General features: G+C 36.8%; 1 protein-coding gene across 1 annotated transcript in view; it reads left to right on the top strand.

Annotated features, from left to right (window-relative positions):
* LOC124356552 (polypeptide N-acetylgalactosaminyltransferase 2) overlaps positions 1-25,286 on the top strand; it is a 57,777-nt gene that overhangs the window by 17,330 nt on the left and 15,161 nt on the right. The window contains exons 4-7 of the mRNA XM_046807620.1: positions 17,754-17,852; positions 19,630-19,697; positions 21,077-21,142; positions 22,540-22,661. Of these exons, the coding sequence (XP_046663576.1) occupies positions 17,754-17,852; positions 19,630-19,697; positions 21,077-21,142; positions 22,540-22,661 (355 nt within the window). The remainder of the gene's footprint in view (positions 1-17,753; positions 17,853-19,629; positions 19,698-21,076; positions 21,143-22,539; positions 22,662-25,286) is intronic.

Below are 25,286 nucleotides of genomic sequence, written 5' to 3'. Positions count from 1 at the left end.
AGCCTAGTATTAACGATGTGTGTTTGTTGCTGCAATTGTACGAGATCCCTATTACCAAGATTGATGCGAAAATGCAACACAATAACTCGTTAAAGTATTTTTTGGACATCCTGCACTGTCTACAACTGGTACTCCCGCAATTAGCAGGATGCCGTTATAGTCCTAGTCATCCATACCCCGAGCGAGATTAGTCTCGCAAGAACCATACCACGTGACCTGTGACGACACTAAGGCCAGTACTCATATATCAGCCAGCTGACGCCTTTGTCAGGGCCAGTTGCGCAGGCGCGGCATTGCGGAACTGCAATTACGTATATTTACGGTTCCATTGCCGTGCTCTCTGGGCATTGTTCTCATGTCGGCGCGGCGACTCGGTTTCCTGATCCGTAGAAAGCGGACAACTGTTATATCTGATTTTGTAATCTGTGTACAGTACAGTACTTGCTGTCATTTGTAATGAAGCAATATCCACATATACAGCGGATACAGTTAACTAGTCTCATTTACCACGAGAAGGCTACGTCGCTTTGTTTTTTTTTTTTTTTTTTTTTTTTTTTTTTTTTTTTTTTTTTTTTTTTTTTTTTTTTTTTTTTTTTTTTTTGTAATACTAGCTGTATCCCGCGGCTTCTCACGCTTTTCGTAAGCTTTGCCGGTGTATGAGCACTTCTGGTTCTAGCGAATTCCATTTCCAACGCCGATGTAGAGTTTACCTTGTTGCCACGAAAATCTATCAAAAGTGTATGTTTATAGTCACTGTACACGTACATGTACTTTTTTATAAAGTGGTCTTATAAACACTCAAGCTTTAAGTTCAACTAGAAATTTATTTAAAGACAAAAATATACACATAAACTTAACGCCTTCAAATAGTGTTTGGCTATTTAATATACGTAACTGTCTCGTGATTGCAGTTTATAGTGTGCAGGCGCTTTAATAACTTTGATATTTTACAGCACTTCCTGGTAGTGAGTTATATCAATGGGCATAACGTGTAAACCTTCTACGTGGAAAATACGTATAAATACAAATTTTAAAAATTTATCGGCCGAATAGTTTCTAAGTTTATAAAGGCCATACAAGCAAATATTCATATACAGTATATATATATATATATATATATATATATATATATATATATATATAGTGAGAAACGAGGGCGGGAGAGGGGGAGGGAGGGAGAGAGAGATTTAGCTTTAGTTAGTCAATTGACATTTTCTATGAATCTATTTGGACGGTTAGGCAATTATTTAAAGTGAGTTGCACTTCATAAGTGTTAATACTGATTTTCATTTAAACTACGTAACATGCACTGTTATTTACAACAAATTTAACTTACGAGTTTTACAAATGACATGGAGCGGGTGTATTAGTTACAGAGATATATACTCCAGACAATAATAAAGGTGCTGTACCAACGTGCGTGAAACTGGCTTAACGGGATGAAAGGAAGGATTAGAGTAGCGGCAGTGGGACCGGACGGCAAGATCACATTTCCGGTTACAGATATACGCCAGACAATGAGAGGTTGTGTGGTAGTGTACCGCAAGTAGTGAAAGTGTACCGGTGACGCGGACAATGAGAGGTGTGTGGTAGTGTACCGCTGAAAGTGGTTTAACGGGATCGACGAGCGTGAGAGGTTGTGTGGTAGTGTACCGCAAGGACGCTGTGTTGGAGCGACGAGCGTGAAAGTGGTTTAACGGACGGCAAGATCACATTTCCGGTTACAGATATACGCCAGACAATGAGAGGTTGTGTGGTAGTGTACCGCAAGGACGCTGTGTTGGAGCGACGAGCGTGAAAGTGGTTTAACGGGATGAAAGAAATGATTAGAGTAGCGGCAGTGGGACGGACGATAAGATCACATTTCCGGTTACAGATATACGCCAGACAATGAGAGGTTGTGTGGTAGTGTACCGCAAGGACGCTGTGTTGGAGCGACGAGCGTGAAAGTGGTTTAACGGGATGAAAGAAATGATTAGAGTAGCGACAGTGGGACCGGACGGCAAGATCACATTTCCGGTTACAGATATACGCCAGACAATGAGAGGTTGTGTGGTAGTGTACCGCAAGGACGCTGTGTTGGAGCGACGAGCGTGAAAGTGGTTTAACGGGATGAAAGGAAGGATTAGAGTAGCGGCAGTGGGACCGGACGGCAAGATCACATTTCCGGTTTACAGATATACGCCAGACAATGAGAGGTTGTGTGGTAGTGTACCGCAAGGACGCTGTGTTGGAGCGACGAGCGTGAAAGTGGTTTAACGGGATGAAAGGAAGGATTAGAGTAGCGGCAGTGGGACTGGACGGCAAGATCACATTTCCGTTACAGATATACGCCAGACAATGAGAGGTTGTGTGGTAGTGTACCGCAAGGACGCTGTGTTGGAGCGACGAGCGTGAAAGTGGTTTAACGGGATGAAAGGAAGGATTAGAGTAGCGACAGTGGGACTGGACGGCAAGATCACATTTCCGGTTACAGATATACGCCAGACAATGAGAGGTTGTGTGGTAGTGTACCGCAAGGACGCTGTGTTGGAGCGACGAGCGTGAAAGTGGTTTAACGGGATGAAAGGAATGATTAGAGTAGCGACAGTGGGACCGGACGGCAAGATCACATTTCCGGTTACAGATATACGCCAGACAATGAGAGGTTGTGTGGTAGTGTACCGCAAGGACGCTGTGTTGGAGCGACGAGCGTGAAAGTGGTTTAACGGGATGAAAGGAAGGATTAGAGTAGCGGCAGTGGGACCGGACGGCAAGATCACATTTCCGGTTACAGATATACGCCAGACAATGAGAGGTTGTGTGGTAGTGTACCGCAAGGACGCTGTGTTGGAGCGACGAGCGTGAAAGTGGTTTAACGGGATGAAAGGAAGGATTAGAGTAGCGGCAGTGGGACCGGACGGTAAGATCACATTTCCGGTTACAGATATACGCCAGACAATGAGAGGTTGTGTGGTAGTGTACCGCAAGGACGCTGTGTTGGAGCGACGAGCGTGAAAGTGGTTTAACGGGATGAAAGGAAGGATTAGAGTAGCGGCAGTGGGACCGGACGGCAAGATCACATTTCCGGTTTGTGAAAGTGACCAAAGTAGAGACCAGGTCGTGCATGAAAGTGACCGGGTCACAGGTTACTGGAGAAACTAGCACTGCGCCGCACATGTGAAAATACGTAGCGGACGTGCAAGAGATATGCGAGGAATACAACACGTTCATTAGATGTCGTACCTTTCCAATTAACCAGTTTTTAGCAAAAGCGAAAAAGTTCAGAGCGGGAGAGTGGAAAGCGGGTTACTTACGGATATCCTGTAGTGTTAAAAGAACATGATCTATTACAGTAATGAAGTATTTTGTTATTGCTTAGAGCGTGTATGAAGTCAGATTTAATGCGTCACTTCCCTGACTATAAACATATTGGTTTTTTTCTATAAAGAACGTTTGTTATAATCCTTTAGAGTTTATCACACGTTCTAAAATAGCCATCAAGTGAATAACATGTCAATTAATTATGTTATTATAATTTTTTTTATATATTACAAATAATTGTCCAAGCGTAAACTTAATTAGTGAAGTAAATTCCAGAAATGGCTGTCTGTCTGCATATTTGTTTGTATTTCTTGTTTATACCCACAACATCATGTTAACCGTAAGTCAGAAGATTCAAGATTGGATACGCATATATTATAGAAAGTACATCTCTGGAACAACATTCCTGTGCCTCCGGGAGACGCCTTGCTTATTAAAAGAAGAACATAAATGTAAAGGTTACTCAAGTTATAAAGTCTGTAAGGTCTTGATGGAATAGAAATATTCCAATCGAAACATAAATATATGCATAGGTTCTATACAGATTCCAGACCTTGATAAGGCTAAACGATATGGTTAGATAAACGAATTCTTTATTAACATTTCATTATAGCCTTTGAACATATTAATATCACTTATAGTACCTTTCTTGTATTGGAGAGGTTTTCGGTCGTTGGTGAGAAATTATAGTAAAGAAGGACACGTAAATACTACGGGAAACTTTGCCGAATTTATCGAATACCAATCAAAACACTTATCGAACGCTCAGCAAACTTTTGGAAAACTGACTCAAAGCGTCTATTGTCGTGTAGAAGCAATAGAAATATGGTATATTCAGTGCAAAACGTGGAAACTTTTCGAAATATACAACTACTATTTTTTATTAAAACAAATATTTTAACCTTCCAAAAAGTTGTATGAAACATATTTTGCTGAGTAATGTTTTTCTTGGGAAATATAATTTAATATTCTCTGTTACTAATAACAATTCCCCATTATCAAATGCATATGAGCTGTAGTTCGTGCACAATATCAGAACAGTTCAATTAGGATCCAAACAATTTTTTAACATTCCTTAAAGCTATATGAAAAATATTTTGCTGAGTAATTTTTTTCTTGGGAAATATAATTTAATATTCTCTGTTACTAATATATCAATTCCCCATTATCAAATGCATATGAGCCGTAGTTCGTGCACAATATCACGTTCAGATCATTCATCAAACAGTTTTTCCAAACAATTTTTTAACATTCCTTAAAGCTATATGAAACATATTTTGCTGAGTAATTTTTTTCTTGGGAAATATAATTTAATATTCTCTGATACTAATAACAATTCTCCATTCTCAAATGCATATGAGCCGTAGTTCGTGCACAATATCAGAACAGTTTCAATTAGGATCCAAACAATTTTTTTAACATTCCTTAAAGCTATATGAAACATATTTTGCTGAGTAATTTTTTTCTTGGGAAATATAATTTAATATTCTCTGATACTAATAACAATTCTCCATTCTCAAATGCATATGAGCCGTAGTTCGTGCACAATATCAGAACAGTTCAATTAGGATCCAAACAATTTTTTAACATTCCTTAAAGCTATATGAAACATATTTTGCTGAGTAATTTTTTTCTTGGGAAATATAATTTAATATTCTCTGTTACTAATAAAAAACTCTATTATCAAATGCATATGAGCCGTAGTTCGTGCACATTATCAGAAAAAATGAAATAAGGATCCAAAGTAATAAGATTGAAAATAATTTTGAGAAAATTGATTACTTTATTTAATTTAACTTATCCTGTTAATTGTTTTAATCAGGACAAAATTCTTTGTGGTTGTCATAACTACTTTAAGCCACATTCAGTAAATGACAGTTTAACAATTTTGGTGAATATCTACATTGCTATGAAATATTTTACATTACGTGTTTTAGTCAAATCAAGTGTTTTGTTTTTTTCCAATAAATTTCAAACTTCATGGTTATAAATTACTGAGAGAATGTTCATTCTTTTACTGTTCTTATATGTTGAGTTCTCATTGTGTCTAAAGGGCAGCTAGAAAGATAGACTAATGAAAGCAACAGTTACGCTTACGCTCAGCCAAATAGTGTCAATAGATGTACTAAAATTAGAAAACTACGCTATCAACTTTTCACACGGTGATTTTGTGAATAAATAAGAAAGAAATGTAACATTATGTAAGTAACATAAATTTAACAAAAGTTAGTAACGTACAGTTTAATGTTATTCTATTGTACATAAATTGTATCGGCGTAAGCCCTGAATCCGACTATTCCGATTCATATATTTGTAATAACACAGGACTTGTTTTCAGTTTGGTATGTACATGTGAATGTAGCGCAAAGATTACAGGGGACACAACAAATGAAGACAAGAATGTCTCCTAATTACGTCGGGTCTCTAATGTCGCCATTTAGAGATCTTGGGGAGAAAATTGCTCGAGACGCAGGGAACGTACGAGTCCGGAGAGATACAATTTAATTTGAAAAGTTGTCCTCAATTTCGCAAAGGATTAATGTAGCGGGCAAGCATTAGAGTGAGGTAAAGTCGATGTGAGCACAGTGGTTCACGTAAAGGGCAAGGGACTAACGTGATGTCACGTCCAGGACCACTTGTTATCAGTAGACAAACCGCAGCACGTAGTTCGCTGCGCTCTAACCTCAGAACTTGTGTCTGTATGTAAGGATTAATGTAGCGAGCAAGCATTAGAGTGAGGTAAAGTCGATGTGAGCACCGCGGTTCACGTAAAGGGCAAGGGACTCACGTGATGTCACGTCCAGGACCACTTGTCATGAGTTGACAAACCGCAGCACGTAGTTCGCTGCGCTCTAACCTCAGAACTTGTGTTCTGTGTGTGAGGATTAATGTAGCGAGCAAGCATTAGAGTGAGGTAAAGTCGATGTGAGCACCGCGGGTTCACGTAAAGGGCAAGGGACTAACGTGATGTCACGTCCAGGACCACTTGTCATGAGTTGACAAACCGCAGCACGTAGTTCGCTGCGCTCTAACCTCAGAACTTGTGTTCTGTGTGTGAGGATTAATGTAGCGAGCAAGCATTAGAGTGAGGTAAAGTCGATGTGAGCACCGCGGGTCACGTAAAGGGCAAGGGACTGACGTGATGTCACGTCCAGGACCACTTGTCATTCAGTTGACAAACCGCAGTACGTAGTTCGCTGCGCTCTAACTTCAGAACTTGTGTCTGTATGTAAGGATTAATGTAGCGGGCAAGCATTAGAGTGAGGTAAAGTCGATGTGAGCACCGCGGTTCACGTAAAGGGCAAGGGACTAACGTGATGTCACGTCCAGGACCACTTGTCATGAGTTGACAAACCGCAGCACGTAGTTCGCTGCGCTCTAACCTCGGAACTTGTGTTCTGTGTGTGAGGATTAATGTAGCGAGCAAGCATTAGAGTGAGGTAAAGTCGATGTGAGCACCGCGGTTCACGTAAAGGGCAAGGGACTAACGTGATGTCACGTCCAGGACCACTTGTCATGAGTTGACAAACCGCAGTACGTAGTTCGCTGCGCTCTAACTTCAGAACTTGTGTCTGTATGTAAGGATTAATGTAGCGGGCAAGCATTAGAGTGAGGTAAAGTCGATGTGAGCACCGCGGTTCACGTAAAGGGCAAGGGACTAACGTGATGTCACGTCCAGGACCACTTGTCATGAGTTGACAAACCGCAGCACGTAGTTCGCTGCGCTCTAACCTCGGAACTTGTGTTTTGTATGTGATGTACGTATTCTGAAATTATAATTCATTCCATCTACTGACAAATTGACGACGTGTTTGACTCTTAACTTTTGAAAATTATATATATATATATATATATATATATATATATATAAAATCACATGAAATCTGTACTCGTCACTTGGTCTTGACCACACCAATTGTATTGGTAAATTGAAACATTCAACATAAAACATAATGATTTGATAACATTAGTTGACTTGCTGTTCAGAACTCAAAACATATGAAAGTAAAGTCATGCTCTAACACGTATTGAAGTGCCATCTATGACCAGACTTCGGAACCATCATTTACTGGATGTAGCGCGACACCAGCGAATTCTGGCGACTGGTGCAAACACTAACCTTAGTGACGCGTCTAGCCTTGCATGTCTTACGTCCTGAAAATTAACACTCTCAAAACAGTTACACCTTAACAGCAATATATATTTGAGGAACAATTTGCAATAGAGACAACAGAATTGACTAATCACCTAATATTAAATTATAGCAACATGTGATGTCTCATTATCGGATAGTTTCTCCGAACATATTACAAGTATTGTATCTTGTCCCTATTTTAAATAAAAGATCAAGGAAGTTAATACCATCTAGTTTGTGTATGTTGAGCTGTGATTTAGGTCTTTTTGTTAGTTTTAATTAGTATTTAGTATTTTCCTGAGTTGATTTGAAAAACAGTTTGCTGAAATACGCTCACGAATAAAGGTATTTTTATTTCTTTATTTATTACATTTTCTTAATCTTTGTTCTTAACCCACTGTTGTCTAACGCTAACGAACTTAAATTTGTATTTGGACTTTTGTTAATTCCATATTTACATTAACTTTTAAAATTGATATCGTTAGTTAAGAATATGTTAATTAAATCAAAATACTGTAGTTTAAAGAAGGTTGAAAAAGAAAATTATTAAAATAATTTGCCTTTCCTTTTAAGAAATATTTTTACAATTTCAATCGTGATCTCTTTAAACGGCTATTCGTGTATAATATATATATATATATATATATATATATATATATATATATATATATATATATACATAGAAACATACCGGCTTCGGCGTAATCCCACCTCGCAGTTTCAGGTAGCTTTTAGGAATAAGACGTCTTCGTTGACAATTTATTCTTCAAGCATTCAAGCACTGTCAATAAACCGCCATCATTGTGCAATTGGCAATGCACCGCCCTCATTGTGCAATTGGCAATACACTGACCTCATTGTGCAATTGGCAATGCACCGCCCTCATTGTGCAATTGGCAATGCACCGCCCTCATTGTGCAATTGGCAATACACCGCCCTCATTGTGCAATTGGCAATGCACCGCCCTCATTGTGCAATTGGCAATACACTGACCTCATTGTGCAATTGGCAATGCACCGACCTCATTGTGAAATAGGCAATCAACCACCCTCATTGTGCAATTGGCAATGCACCGACCTCATTATGAAATAGGCAATCAACCACCCTCATTGTGCAATTGGCAATGCACCGCCCTCATTGTGCAATAGACAAAACACCTCCCTCACTCTGCAATAGGTAATATAGTGTTTGGTACCATAGATTGTGCATGGGGATGACGGCAGACCACTACTCCAAGATAAATAAACAGGCAAAAGGCTATAAAACTTGGTTTTGTCCCTTTTGCAATGGACCAAAGAGCTTTTACAATTATAAAAACGACGACTTAGCATGCAAATCACCTCTTCACAAAATCACCCCAGGGAAAACGCTTGATGAACTAACTAGCGAGCTGAAACCAGTCCAAATTAATGACTGAAAATGAAGTGGAAAAATGACCTTGCCCTCAAAACTAGCTGGGGAAATAGGAAATGCGCTGCTGGATGAAAATGGTCAATTAAAAGCAGAAATTTTACACTGTAAAAATGAAATTTCAGTAAAGGAATCAGAAATAGAACATCTTTCTGAAAAGATTGTGAACCTGCACGTTAAAATAGACGAGCTTTCGTCCCTGGTCGAGGATGGGACAAAAACAAATATTGAAGTTAAAAGATGAGAAATCCAAACTTCAAAGTGTATTTGATGAATATGACCTGGAGCAAATGAAGATCATTCAGGATAGGGACGTGGAAATACTACACTTAAAACGGAAAATCGAGAACTTTGAAAAAAATACAAGGAAGAGCGACGAAACCCCTGAAACCCTAATGAACGAACAAGGAGTTAGCAATTATCATGTACAAAAGCTGAACAACGTTTTGAAGGACTTGTCCGAATTGTCAAATGGGCAACAAATGATGGACCAAAGGTTATCTTTAATGGAAATAAAGCTAAGTTCGCTTATGGAAACTGATTTTGAGACTGCGCCCAAGTCACCCGCTCCCCAGATTCCTGATGATCCTTATTTTATTGTTAAACAAAAAAAATGTGTCAAGAGGATACCTCCTTGCACGGCTAAACTTCTTAAAGAAGGCGAAACCTTTGAGGATTTCTTCAAACAACAACTTAGAAGAGTTCTTACGCATGCAGAAAACATCCAAAGCTGTAGAAGAAAACGGGAAGAAACGTTCAGAATTGTTAAACAGTCATGTAACGGAAAGATCTACCTCCGACATTGTTGAGGAATTCCATGAAAACGTGTCGGCACCAATACCCAGAGAAGAGTCAATGTTGAAAACTTCTTTTTTGGGGGAGGCTCTAACCATCAAAGAGAAGTGGGAAAACAGCGAGCCAAACGAGGCAGGCACTTCGTGAGCTCGGAAAGAAAGACGCATCAAATCTTATCATCTTTCACCAAAAATACAGGACAGAATCAGCAACAAGATAGAAAGACTCAACCACCTACTTGCATCGTTTTCACCTGATATAATAGTTGTCACTGGAGCATGGTCAGGATGAGGAAAACTATGAAGAACACTCGACTGGAGGAGTATAAACTTGTATCAGCTTTCTGTAGGCAAAACATTAACAAAGGTGGAGTAGCGATTTTCAAACATGTAAATAATGAAAATGAAATAAATTCACTGGAAATTGAACACCACAGCATCCCCTTGATAGTGGAAGTCTCTGCTGTAACCATCAGCCTAAGTAAGAGCAGATTCGTTTATATCCTTGGGGTTTATAGGCCACCACGAAAGAATAAAGCATCGATAACCCTTGGCTCTTCAAACGCTGGAAAATACCTTGAAGCTCTGGACCTCCCCCAAATGTTTCCATTGTAATCATCGGGGGATTTTAACTTAGATTGTCTGGGACCCATCGACAGAAAAGAAGGAACTTGAAGATGTACTAGCGACCTTCAACATCCACAGACTACTCCTCCCACCAACCAGGATAACCAGTGTCTCGTCTTCCTCCATAGACATGTGCTGTGTCACCCAAGAATCTCAGCGACATCGTCAAGGTCCGGGTCGTAAACGAAGGTATTTTCAGACCACAGTGGTCAAATATGTGAGTTAGGGCTAACAAATGGTTAGGAGCTGAACAACAAGTTCCAACAGTATGCCGAACCATCAACTCCAATAACTTAACAAATCTGAAGACTCTACTTGCGAACCAGGATTGGAGGGCCGTCCTAACAAGCGAAGACGTTGATGAGGCTTTTAATAGCTTTTTTGTCAATCATCACGTTAACTCTTAATGCTTCCTGCCCTCTAAAAACGGTCTAGGGCAAAGCGACTCAACCCTATTAAACATGTTTTCGACGAGGAAGCTGCTAAACTGAGAGATTCTTTCCTTCGGGCCCTTGATATTTATGTCCTAACAGGAAGCAATGAAGACAAGTGGACTGCTAATAATTTGAAGAAGACTTACGATCTAAAACTGAGATCATTGAGGCAAAAGACAACATCCAACTATATTTCCCAATCTAGCTGCAAATCTAAGGCAGTCTGGAGGGTCATAAATAGTGAAAGGTGGTCCAGGAGCCATGATCCCATGGTTACTGATTACGTGATGCTTCAGAATGGCAACAAGGATAGATAATTCCAGCTGAGCTCGCCGACGTATTTAATATCTACTTCACATCAATTGCTGAAGAAACCTTGAAGAGCAGTCAACAGGACAAGTCAGGAAAACTGTCAGAACCTAGCATGCCACCATTGCTTTCCCAATGACAGAGCTGGAACCAACGACCGAGAGTGAACTTCGGAGGATCGTCGGTGCAATGAAGAGCAAGACCTCATCAGGACTTGACGAGTACTCTTCTAAGATCGTCAAAACCTGTCTACACGAACTGATGGTGCCTTTGTTTCACATAATAAACCTTAGCCTTGTCGGTGGTCGCTTTCCCAGTAGACTGAAAAAACCGCCAAAGTAATTCCTTTGCACAAGAAAGGAAAACAGGCACGAGCTTGGGAGTTTCAGACCAATCTCCCTGGTGTCTACCTTTTCCAAGATCATCGAGAAGGTCGCTCTGGCCAGGATTGAAGATCACCTGATGAAAAACAACATCGACTTAGAGAACCAACACGGCTTTCGTAAGAAGTGGTCAACGATGACAGCTCTGGTTGAGTTGGTGGAGAGCATCCTTGAACACCTTGAGGATGGTGATGATATGTCAGCATCTACCTTGACTTAAGTAAAGCCTTTGATTGTCTCAGTCACGATCTCATTCTGCGCAAACTGGAAAACCTTGGATTTAAAAACGTGGCTTTGTCCTGGTTTGAAAGTTACCTGCGGGGTTGGGACCAACTCGTTGAACTGAGGCAGAAGATCAATGGAACACTTACGGCTGTCAGATTCATCTTTTTACTCCCAGTGACCAGGGGCGTGCCTCAGGGATCCGTCCTTGGCCCGGTCATCTTCATACTTTTCACCTTAGACCTTCCGGCGCACATAGAGAACTTTGCCAAAACGATCATGTATGCCGATGACACGGTATTGGTGGCAGCCAACAGAAATGTCGAAGAGCTAGAATTGAGGTCATTCATATCCCTCGAGCTTGCCGTCGAATACTGTTCTGGAAACATGATCTAGTGTTCAATGAAGGTAAAACCAGACAGCTCATAATGGGCAAGAATAAAGAAGAAGTTGCTGGAATCCCTAACATCGATTCTGTTCAAGCCATTAAAACATCTAGGGATTACACTGGATGTCAATCTTAAGTGGGATGAGCACGTCGAGGTCCTCTGCAGGAAGCTGAGCAGTAGTATTTATGCCCTGAGACGCATTAAAGCTGTCAGCACAACAGAGGCGGTTAAAAACTGCCTACTCGGCTCTTTCTGGACAGCCACATAAAGTATGGCATAGTGCTCTGGGGTTGCCACAGCACAACACAATTTGCAGCGGGTTTTAGTGCTGCAGAAAAAGGCTGTGCGTGTGATGGGCTGACTTTGGGGTGGAGGGTGAGTTGCAGGCGGGCGTTTGTTGAGTGGGAAATTCTTACTGTAATAAATGCCTACATTCTAGAAGTGGTGACAACAGCCTGCAGAATCAGTCCACCAAGAAATGAAGGACCTCCACCAAACACTACACTCGTCGTGCCCGTGACTTCAACCCTACCAACGCATCACAGCAGAAGATTTGAAGGCAAGCCCTCTTACATTGGCGCCAAACTGTTTAACCAGCTGCCAGAGAATATTAAGATGTCCAACCCTGAGAAGCTGAAGGCGGTGCTACACCATTGGCTCCTGATCAACCCCTTCTACAGTGTGGAAGAGTACCTGGACTGGGCACAACCGTGACTCCTAAACTGTGAACTTTTTTTTAATTTTTTTAACTGTAAAACTGTATATCTTTTTATCAGTTTTAAACAATGTTTTGTTTGACGCCATTTCAATCTTGAAGATTGTCAATAAAGATTTTCTCTCTCTCTCTCTCTCTCTCTCATCCTCTAAGTGAGCTTGCTAGCTATTAGGCGCGATTAGCAATACGCTAGAATAGTCTTTAACAAGGATCAAAGGCAGATACGTATATCAATTCTTTAACACACTAGGCGTTTCTAATAAAATAGGTACATACATTTTTATGACTACAATTATACTATCTTCTACATTGTGAACATGACACAAAGTAAAATATATCAATGTTCTGTATATCAACTGAAAGGTTATTTTAACATTAAAATGTTGTTTAATACGACCACAATGTGATCTCACACATGGATATTTGCTCTCCTACAAACGGGATGTGACAGTAGAAATCACAGCAGCCGACGAAGCAGGGGCTGTGTGACAAATGGCGGGATTTAAGGCACAGCTGTCCTTCATGCTGGGTATTACTGGGCTGGGCTGCCGCAGTGACGTCATGTGCATTCGGGTCAACAGTTCATCTCGAATACGTAAAATTGTAAAAACATGAACAAGTTTAGTCCTCATTTATTTTACGCAACAGACACCTCTGTTGACATGTAACTATTTTTATTCCAGCCTGGTATGTGGATAAATGGCTCGTCACATGTTTCTTGATTTGATGTTTATTTTTGATAATGGAAGGATTGTGAACGAAACAGGATTTTTCCGTACATTTGCCATCGTTCAGTGATACAAAAAATCTGTAACACTACGTTTCGAGTTCTGCAATCTGATCTCTTCTTCAGGTAAATAACTAACCTAACACATAATTACAAACTAGGTTAAAATAAATAAATCATAACAGAGCGTTGTGACACGCCTAAGTCAGAGAAGCGATCAGAAGAAGAGATTAGATTTCAGATCTCGAAACGTAGTGTTACTGATATTTTGTATCACTGAACAATGGTAAATGTCCGGAAAATTCTGTTTCCTTTATGTCTCTTGAGTTGTCGGGAAAAGAAGAAACAATTATTTTATACATCAAAATTATTTTTTTCAGGCACGTGATATCCCCTCATATTTTCTATAATCACCAAATCATAGTAAGTAAAAAAATACACTTATCGTGCATAAAATGTAATCAATAAAATTGTTCTGTTCAAACCAGCGCACTCATTCTTAATAATGAAAATTACTTATTTATAAAATACATTAGGTATATCAAAATCATGACATATTCGAGTAACCATTACCGCGTTAAAACAATATATACGTGTAATGTTTCATTTAAACATCGGTCAGGTATGCACAATCATTTTTGTGAACATAATTCTTAGCCATTTCTGAATTTACAACCAAGATCTTTTTATTACGTTAACGATGTGTAATTGTTCTTATCTACCAACAATCTAATCTCAATTCTAACGGAACAGACTATAGTATCCATTACACTAAACTATGCGGAGTGGCGTAACAACAGTAATGTATAACAACATTCCAACCGTACAATCATCTTCCAAGCAAATGTTCCCAAGATCACAACTCAAGTCCCGGATGTTCGTATAAGTCATCCGGAGAGTATCTAAATGCAACAACTACTACACTATATTAACATACAAATGTATGCATTTCATTAAATTCTGTGTTTTATAGCTTGTAAATAAGCTAAACTTAGTATTTTATATATATATATATATATATATATATATATATATATATATATATATATATATATAGTGTATGTATGTATGTTTCTTACAGAAGGTGAAGCTAAATTTCCAGCCAGTGAGGTTTGTCTTGCTAGTGTAATTTAATAAATACCTCTCCTCCAATGAGTTATGATGAAGCCAGTTTATTTCGTCTAGAAGCTGACAAGATAGGGTTGCCAACAGAAACTGGTCAAATAGGGTTGTTAATGATAATGATATATTTCAAATGCTAACACGAGATGTAAATTTTACGCATGTTTCTAAAAAGTTTAACTCAAAGTATTGACAGTTTAACATAGATGAGAGCAATTCAAAATCTTATTCATGTGTGTACATGTTTTTGTTTTAATCTTTGGTTCCCCATTTAAGAAATTCGCCATTGTGGCTATTACAATTTTTTATGCTTAATCTTCTTTTTCATATATACCGGGTGAGTTTTTTAAAGTGATCCAATAGCTAACTTTTTAATTACACGACTTAGCACCACACTTTAAATTTGGAACTTGCTCAATTTTAAGTTTCACTCAGGAATACACTTTCAAATTTTATGAAGAAGGCCGCCATTTTCCAATATGGCAGCCAACTTTAAAATCTTTTATGGAACACCCTGTATTTTATGTTGTTTTTAGATTCTACTCTACAAAATAAGACATTTTTGCTTTTGAGAGTTTTTCAATATCTCTAATGTTTCAGGAACTACGTGGACTGGAAGTTTTCATCATTTTTTCCAATATGGCGGCCAACTTTAAAATCTTTTATGGAACACCTTGTATTTTATGTTGTTTTTAGATTCTACTCGACAAAATAGGGCATTTTTGCTTTTTAGAGTTTTTCTATATCTCTAATGGTTCAAGAGCTACGTGGACTGGAAGTTTTCATCATCAGTCCGAAAAAATCCTAAAACTTCCAGTCCACGTAGCTCCTGAACCATTAGAGATATAGAAAAAAGTTTAACTTGTAAAAAAATACCTAGTAACTAATTTATGCCTCAGAATATTTCTTACTCGGTTAAGCAATGTAGGTATCTGCCAAATATTTTAACTGCTAATTCTGGTGCCTTAGTAATCATGGTAATGACGTAACACGAACGATCTTTAATTTACTGATGTCAAAGTCATATTTACGGTGCGTCTGCAATGTAATTAATTATACCCTCGTAAAAATCACCTTCACTTAATAAATTAGAATAATAAACATAAACTGAAATCACTGTTGAATGTTTTTGGTGATCATACTTTCACGTGTTTGTCGGACTGCACATTGTTAAGCAGCTTACAAGAAAGATAAGAAGATTTTCAGAGCCAGACTCCCTCTGATTTTCCGAAAGTCTGCGGAGATTGAGAGCTCAAGTGAAGTGTATAGATTTTATGTCAGGCGAGTCGAAACACTACGCGTTTGTGAATTTTCCGCGCTTGCATGTATATTTCAGGTTTCAGGCATGTATACTTTAGAAGAATTCCTTCTAAATTTGTACAAATTCATTTCAAAATTGATTTTTTTTTTTTTAGTAAATCCATTCGCGTTTACAGCGATTTCTGGCAAAATCCTACGGTAATTATGAGTTTGATATTTTTTGTTATTTATACAAATATGTAATTCAATTTCTTACAGCAGCTTTCCTAATTGTCCTCCAAAACTGACTCAAATATTTGGAAATTACTAGGTGATTCTCCACTTGAATCTGTTACACTTAAAAATATCTAACTTCGTTTAAAAAAACTAATACAACTGAAAAATGTATTTGTCACTCATGTGTTTAGCATTATACAAATAGGGCCTACTTACGTGGCTTGTGTGATTTGTCTGAATTCACAATTAGAGTAGACTAAGAATGTCAGATACGTGAATTCTCAGTCACAGTACAGTGGGAAGTCATATATGTGAATTCACGTTCACAATACAGGAAAAAACAGATGCTTGAGTTTTCAGACACAGGACAGTACAATGACAGTTATGTCAATCCTCGCAGTACAGAGACAATATCAGATATATGAGTTTATTTTCCCAGTACAGCGAGAATATCAGATATATGAATTTCTTTCCTCAGTACAGAGAGAATATCAGATATATGAATTTCTTTCCGCAGTACAGCGAGAAAATCAGAAATATGAATTTCTTTTCCCAGTTCAGAGAGAAAATCAGATATATGAATTTCTTCCCGCAGTTCAGCGAGAATATCAGATATATGAATTTCTTTCCGCAGTACAGAGAGAATATCAGATGTATGAATTTATTTTCCTAATACAATGAGAACATCACATACGTGAATTCACAGTCACAGTACGGTGGGAAGTCATACATCGGAATTAACCTTAACAATACAGAAAAAAACAGATGCGTGAGTTTCCAGACACAGGACAGTAAAATGTCAGTTATGTCAATCCACAGTCACAGTGCAGAGAGAATATCAGATATATGAATTTCTTTCCCCAGTACAGAGAGAATATCAGATATATGAATTTCTTCCCGCAGTTCAGCGAGAATATCAGATATATGAATTTCTTTCCCAGTACAGAGAGAATATCAGATGTATTAATTTATTTTCCTAGTACAATGAGAACATCACATATGTGAATTCACACTCACAGTACAGTGGGAAGTCATACATCGGAATTAACGTTAACAATACAGAAAAAAACAGATGCGTGAGTTTCCAGACACAGGACAGTAAAATGTCAGTTATGTCAATCCACAGCCACACTACAGAGAAAATATCAAATATATGATTTTATTTTCGCAGTACAGAGAGAATATCAGATGTATGAATCTATTTTCGTAGTACAATGAGAACGTCAGATATATGAATTCACAGTACTTGTTCAATGCAGTGAAAATATCAGGGATGCGAATTCTCTGTTAAGTACAATGGCAATGTCAGTTCGTGAATTCACAGGCACAATGAATGGAAATATTAAGCTGTACATACAATATGTGAATTTGCAGTCGGTGCACTGTGAGAACGTCACATGTGTGAGTTCACATTTTGTGAAATTATGTTTCTCACGAGGCTGTCAATTTGGAACTTGTTTTCCTCTTGAACTTTTTTGTCTCTCCTTTTTCAAATGTCGCATTTACTGTTTGACTCTCTTATGAACTGGGAATGTCTTATTTGAAATGTTCTGAAATGAAACTTTCCAATTGTTTTGAATATTGATCAATTTGAGCACAAAGTTTAGGCTGCGACATCGGACTGCACTAATGGACAGATCCTGCCTGCCTGCTTCTGTTGTAATACCGTTGATATGTTCGACCTAACTGTAGATGTCCGTGTCACAGGTGCCGGAAGAAGACGTACCGAGAAGACCTTCCAGCCACGAGCGTCATCATCACCTTCCACAACGAGGCCAGGTCCACACTGCTCCGCACAGTCGTCAGGTACGTGTGGGCGTGTGGGCTCATTGTCATACATATAGGAAACCTTTAATAACATTTCATAATAGTACTTTTATAACGGTATAAGTTTGAATGTTGAGTTTTGTTCCAATTCACCTTCCTTTTTACTGAAGCGTCTAGTATCTGAAGCTGTCTCAGACTTGACTCCTGAAATCTAGAGTCATGTTCGTCTGAAGAGATAAAAAAGTCGGCGACGAAGTAGCTCAAAACAAACCTTTACATCGTTTCAACATCAGAGACCTGAATAGGTCAAATAGTAGTCCCATTGTCTTGTCAGGTATACAATTCAGTGCACTACGATGTGATAGACACGGTCTTTAAGCACGGTGGAGCAACCTAGTTTTCTACACATAACGTAGATATAGTAGGAAGGGTTAATTAATTAAATTTGAATGTTGAGTTTAGCTCCAGTTCACCTTCCTTTTTATTGCAGCGTATGGTATCTGACGCTGTCTCTGACTTCTCAGAGAACTCGGTTGCTCCACCCTGCATAGAGATCGTGTCAGAACATCGTAGTGTGCTCAAATGTGCACCTGATGAGACAATGAGACTGCCACTTCACCTATTCATAGATGTCTCTTATGTCGAAGCGATGTAAAGGTTCGTTTTGAGCTTCTTCGTCACCTACTTTCTTTGATCTCTTCAGGCGAACATGACTCCAGATTCCAGGAGTCAAGTCTGAGACAGCATAAGATACCAGACGCTGCAATAAAAAGGAAGGTAAACTGGAGCTAAACTCAACATTAAAATTGAATTAACTCTTCCTATCATAGCTACGTTGAGTATACGTTTGTTTTGTTAGTTAAATTTTTCTATTTTCATTAAATTAATGTATCAAAAATATAAAGTTAACTAGGCCTAATTTAAAATAGCTTAATTCTTAATAATAAAATTTCATTCACCTAAAATGGGGGATTATACACTATTTGCAATTATTATCCTTCGCAGAGAAACAGGCAGCGAAGGTGTTGTTATATCATATTTCAATGATTTATATTTAAATACCTCACGATAATAGTGTTGTTTCTGAGGCTAAATAAACTTTGTCACTTGTCTTACAATTATAAAAGTTATACGAGCCAAAAGCTAAGTCAATGATGCCAAATAAATATCTCTGTCATTTATTTGGTTGTATTTACACAGCAAACGTCTCACAACTCTCACATTGAACGGCATGGTTGGTGTAGTTATGTCGTGACTAAATCATACTTTTTACAAGTTCCTCTGTGTGCCTGAGAATTTGAGACTGTTTTTGGGGTATTTACGGACTGAAATATTGTCACTATTGAAACTTTAATAATTACCAAACAAAATTCGTAAAACGTTTTGAAGCTCATTTAATTTTTTTATGTTACTTCTTACAGTAATTCCTTTACTGATGAATTATTATATCATCAGTTTACACTTTGTGCTATGAAGTAAGTTGGCAGTCTATTTTAGCTCTGTACGGCGTTTGTCTGGCAATATAGTTGCTTCAAGGTGCTGCAAGAATAGTATAGTCGTAAATGCAGGCGCTATAGTACTGGGTCGTTTTCATTTGTATTCAATTTCTTTAGAGTATCGCTTGAAGTTTTATTTTTACGCTATTAATGCAAATAAATAGACATAGTAATAACATTTAAGTTTACTCATTACATGTAATTTCAAAATGACCAAAGATGGCGAAAAAATTAAAAAATGTGCAGTTACATTGTAGTGTATTGATGTGCACGCAACAAAACTTCTTGAATGCATTTTGAAATAAACTCGTATCTTTCAGTGTTCTCAATCGAAGCCCAGAGCACCTTTTGAAGGAGATCATCCTGGTTGACGACTTCAGTGACCACGGTAGGTACATCGTTGCTAAGTACGTATCCTAGCGTACTATGTACTTCACCATATTTACACTATATTGGACAAACCGGCCAATCCTGCAAAATTAGATTTAATGAACATATAAAAGCGTTGAAGACATTAAAAATATGCTGACCATTTAAATAACACCGGCTATACATACAAAGATGTAACATTTAACCACCAAGGTAGTGGTACAATTACTATTTTCAGTTTTGTTTTATATATATACAGTATATATATATATATATATATATATATATATATATATATATATATATATATATATATATATATATATTGTAGTTTCAATTAAAATCACAGAAAATTTTTACCATAGAAGTGTCTTCAGTTATGTAAACTGTACATTGCTTTATCCATTGTAGAATTGTACTTTTTCCATCCCAGTTTTGCGTCTTTCAGCTGTATCAAAAGCAGTTCCTAACATTTTACTTTTAATTTATGAATATTGTTTTGGTTTTGTAACGATTCAATCACAATGGCTTTCAATGTACAAAATACTTGGATAAAGTACTGTAAATTATGCAACTTTACAATTCAAAGACTTCCTGTAGATGATGTATATGCAGTGCTTCTTTATATAGAGTAATTTTATAGCTTGAGTGCCAAGGACGTTGGAAAAATTACCCGATATGACCAAAGTTACCCAAGTCCGCCCAACTGGCATGTTAAGTTAGAGAAATCTCCATAATAAATACAATTGGTAAATAAACAATCTGAATTTTTAATAAACAATGTGGTAAATAAACACATGTTCAAAACATTACAACAGCGGTTTTATTAATAATTTATTATAAATATATCAGCTGGTGTGGACGAAAGTTGATGTAAACATTGCGCATATTGTTCCTTAATAATTTTAGTGTTTTGTTTGATTAAAATTTATAATTAGCAGAAAAATTGCTGCTAAGAGGTACTTGTATTTATTATTGTCATATTCGATACGTTTATTGACTATTATAATCTAAAACTAATTAAGTTTTTATAATTATAAAAATACTGGATTAGTTTAGGAAACCAAAAATGTACTGAACTGATAAGTAAACATGTAGTAAAGATATTGTTAAAATATACTTTGTAATGGTTAATAAAATAAGTCTTAAAATATATTCCATGTGTGAAGGCATTGCAATGATGTTTTCGTACCATTATTTTGTAGAAAAAGACTAAAAAGTTTAAAAAGTAAGACGAGAATATACCTCCTGTGTACTGTTATTTATAAATCTTGTCCTTTTTGTTAATTGTTTTTACACAACTTCTACACTTACCTGTTATAATATAATTTGTTTCATGTTTAACCATTCGCAATATCCCCAGCCTCTGATGATTATTCTAACTCACGCTTGTTTCAGCCTCTGATGGGGAGGAGCTGGCCAAGATCCAGAAAGTCAGAGTCATTAGGAACGAGAAGCGGGAAGGTAAGTTACAGTATCGTTATTGATATCGACTTCTTATTCTAATGTGGTCCCGATGATTTAATGTTCTGGCAAATATTCTAGGCCTATGTCTACTGATATTAGACTGGTAAAGTTATGAGTTTGTCCTATTGACATATTTTAAGATTACGCAATTTCTGCGGCGTATAGTTTTAATTGGACATAATCGCTTTAAAAGATTTTCATACATAAAGGTAGGAATTATCACATTTCTTTATTGGGTGTAGATCGATATAACTAAAAAAGCATTTGAAACAGAAGTTTACTTTACTAGTTCTTCGTAAATTTACCAAGACATCACTAAATCAGTATGTAAAGTAACAAACACTAGTATCTATTTTAGTATATGTGAGCTTTTTTCATTGCGTTTGAACATTAATGGATCAAAATAAAGATTTTCATCTGAAAAGGTACACGATTTTCAGAGAAAATATTGTAATTAGACTAGCCTTGAAAAATCTTTAGGCACTGAGTTACAATTTTTGCCTATCACTGGTAAAGTTTTCAATACAGAAATAAAACACTCAAGGTGCACAGTGCGATATGACAATTTACCAGATTTTTATTAGCTTATTGGCTTACGTTATGTATCTGTAATCTACGATTTAACCTATATCGGATTAAATGATTAGTCTTGCATTCTGTTAATATTAACATAAAAGTGCAAGAATGGGAATTAGAGCTTAACCCGATGATGCTTGAATATATTTAAATATAGATAACACGTTTTAAAGATATCCCACTATAGATGAGCCGCTTTGAAAGCGACCTGCGCGAAGATTTCTTGCGCATAGGGGGAGGGAGGAGCAGGAGCTCGACCACGCCTACCGCTACCCCCTCCTTCACTGCTCGATCTATTTCCTTTACAAGACACAAGTGGGAACCGAATGCTTTGCTCCCTGCGTTGGTGTTTTGGAGCATCACTCTATGTTTCGTTATTCTTATTGTTATGGAATAACAAATAATATTATTAATGTTTAGAATAGTCCATTGCATCTATTTAATATTTAGTCTAATTAAGAAGTATTTTAACAAAGGTTTGTTGTTAACAGCTTTTGTTATTATTACTGGGGTTGTAAAAGTGGCGACTGAGGAGTAGTTGGTAAGGCATGTGGAGGGGGGAGTGAGTCCGCGCTACTCCTCCCTCTCCACATCTCCCTCTCCCCCGCTCTCTATCACCCTCCCTCCCTCCCCCCTCACCCTCTCTCTTCCACTCTCCCTCCTCTCACTCCCTCTCTCCCCCCGCACTGTTAACCTAACAGGTCGCTTTCAAAGCGGTTCATCTATAATAGAATTTTAATAAAAGTTGACTTGATGACTTCTGTTTTGTTATAACTCGAGTAGGACTCAGCTGCCAAGTGTGACCTCGGTTGTTGCAGGACTGATGAGGTCGCGAGTAAAGGGTGCTGACGCAGCGACTGCCGAGGTCCTCACGTTCCTGGATTCCCATGTGGAATGCAACAAGGACTGGCTGGAGCCTCTCCTGGAGCGGGTCGCCGAGGTAAACTCCTCTGGAGAAATTTGCTCTTAGAACGTATTGCTCTTTGTTACAGCTGTAGGTTTAATTTAAGCTAATATACAATATATGATTTTTACATATAACCTCCTTGAAGGTTACTTCTTCAAGTATTATTTCAAGGTCATACGTTTTTAATTGCCTTTACGTGAAAATTGACTAGATTGAAGGGAGATGTGAAAAGTAAGTTTGCTGATCATTTATGAAGTTATCTTATATTAATTAAATACTATGGAGAATAGTTTTCTTTATTATATGTTAGAGAGTAGATTCATCCAACAAAAAATGGAATAACGTTTTATTATAATTGTAATTAATATTGGGTAGAAAATTAATAGAGGACCAAATTTTGATTTCCAAAATATCAAATTAGTGACAGTGTGTCTAATTTTGGTTCATCAACAGGATTTATCTTGATAGTTTAATATTGTCGTACCCTCAAATACTAATTTGTATGACCTTGAACGCAGGTTTAACAGATGCAAATTCATAAAAGGAGGACTTTTTAAAAAAGAGTACATTAAGGCAAAAAGGAGGACAGTATTAAATATTGTTATAAACCTTATTGAAACATTTATTTGTAAATTATTAAAAAAAACACACACATTATAAATTACAATAGTACTGTATTACTTGTAATAAAAAATAAGAAAAACACTAAAATTGGATTTATTTTAAAATATAAATCGAAAAATAAAGGAATCTATATTATTAAAGTGCATATAGATAGTAAAGTATTATTTGTGAATATTATTTTGTATATAGCGTAAGATTGAATTAATTACTATTAGAATTTTTGTCTTTAAACATTATGACTGATTTTAACCCATATATATTAAAAACAATTTGTGATATAAGTGGAATTAATTCATTCCACTGATTATATACCTTATTAGTAAGATATACTAACATATAAACATAAAAAATTATCACTATAATAGAAAAAATATTTATAAAAAAAATTAACCTGTCATTCATAATACATAAATAGGAAATCAAAGGGCAGTAGCGCCAGTGCAGCTGAGCGGATAGAAGCAACAGGAGTCAGTGACACTATAGACAACACTCAACATACAACTGAATCAAACAGCAGTTCACATGCCATGGCATTACGTGTGCGCTGCAATAAATTTTCATTACCTATCTCGGAACTTTGAAAATCAGAATAACTTTTGTAAAACCCTAGAACTGGCGGTCATTTCATCCTGTAGTGTCGGGCTGTTTTGGAGCTTCGCGCAAGGTTTTTTTTAAAAAGATTATTAAAAATATAAAATAAAAGCAATATAAATAAGAGTATATATTTTTGTGTTCAGAATTAAACGTAGAATTGCACTATATTGTAAAATTAACCATAAAATATTTTCTAATAAACACTTTTTTTAATCAAATATAAAATTTACGAAAAATATTTCTTAAATTTGGGGGCACCATACCTAGCAAATGAAGTTATAGTGAGAAATATTTATAAGTGAGATAGCCATTCTGTGTCAAATTTTATCTAGTTTCAGAAAAACATAAACATTATACACATCTATGAAAGCATCATAAAGCTATAGAACAAAAAGCAGCGATGCGTATAAATTTTGAAAATCGGGTGCACAAGTAAGACTTTGGTAAAACAAGTTTTGCTAATATATTTATCTATGAATACATGTTATATTGCATATTTTATTACTTAGAATAAAATAGAATATACAGTACTAATGAAATAATTACCATAAATTATTTTTTGAAAAGTAAAAAAAAAGTTTAATTTTGCCATTATTCAAAAATTTTGCGAAACATTTTCATTCAGCAAAATATAAAATCGTTTCTAAAGCTTGTACTATATCAAAAATTTATAAATTTATGGTTTATAAGTAATAGGAAATATTATGTAGTTAGAAAACTATAAATATAACTAAATATATTGAAAAAATATGGGTTATATATAATAACCCAAACAGTTATTATATTTAACCAAATAAATTACAGGAAATATATATTTTATTGTGAAAACTATCTATTTACCAAAAATAAATAGTTACTTCAGAGCTAAAAGAGTGCTATAAATAACGTTTAGTAAGTGAAGACAATAACAAACTATGTGAAATGAATTTTAGCCAAGTCATTTTGCCATAGCCTACACAAAGCCGGTAATTTCTCAAACATATTTCAGTAAATAGAAATTGATTTATTCTAAAATATATATGTTTACACTACTACGACATCAAACAACACACTACACATTAAATACGACACTAAAACACGCGTAAAACTATTAAAACTTACAAATATCCACAGCTCGGCACGAAAGTGATACAGAACGGCAGCGGCAATATGGCGGTCACAACAAACGGCTTCGCGTTTTCTTTTACGTTCAAAATAACAAGCTTGCTACGTCATAACCATAATACAAAGAGGAATAAAACTCATCTGTTCCCTAGAATTTTTCTTCCCGAATCCAATGGTGCATGAATTATATTGATACGTTACCGGAGTATATTGTAAAAAGTAATTATACGAGGGAATATTTTTACCGACAAAATTTTGACGGTTAACACTGGAGAAGCGGCATTAACCGACAAAATTATGTCGATTAACAGTTCTAGGGTATGATGCTACTATATT

This window comes from Homalodisca vitripennis, chromosome 3, assembly GCF_021130785.1.
Source record: "Homalodisca vitripennis isolate AUS2020 chromosome 3, UT_GWSS_2.1, whole genome shotgun sequence".
Lineage (NCBI taxonomy): Eukaryota > Metazoa > Arthropoda > Insecta > Hemiptera > Cicadellidae > Homalodisca > Homalodisca vitripennis.
Note: the sequence above shows the minus strand (reverse complement) of the source record. Positions and strands in the feature narration are given on the sequence as shown.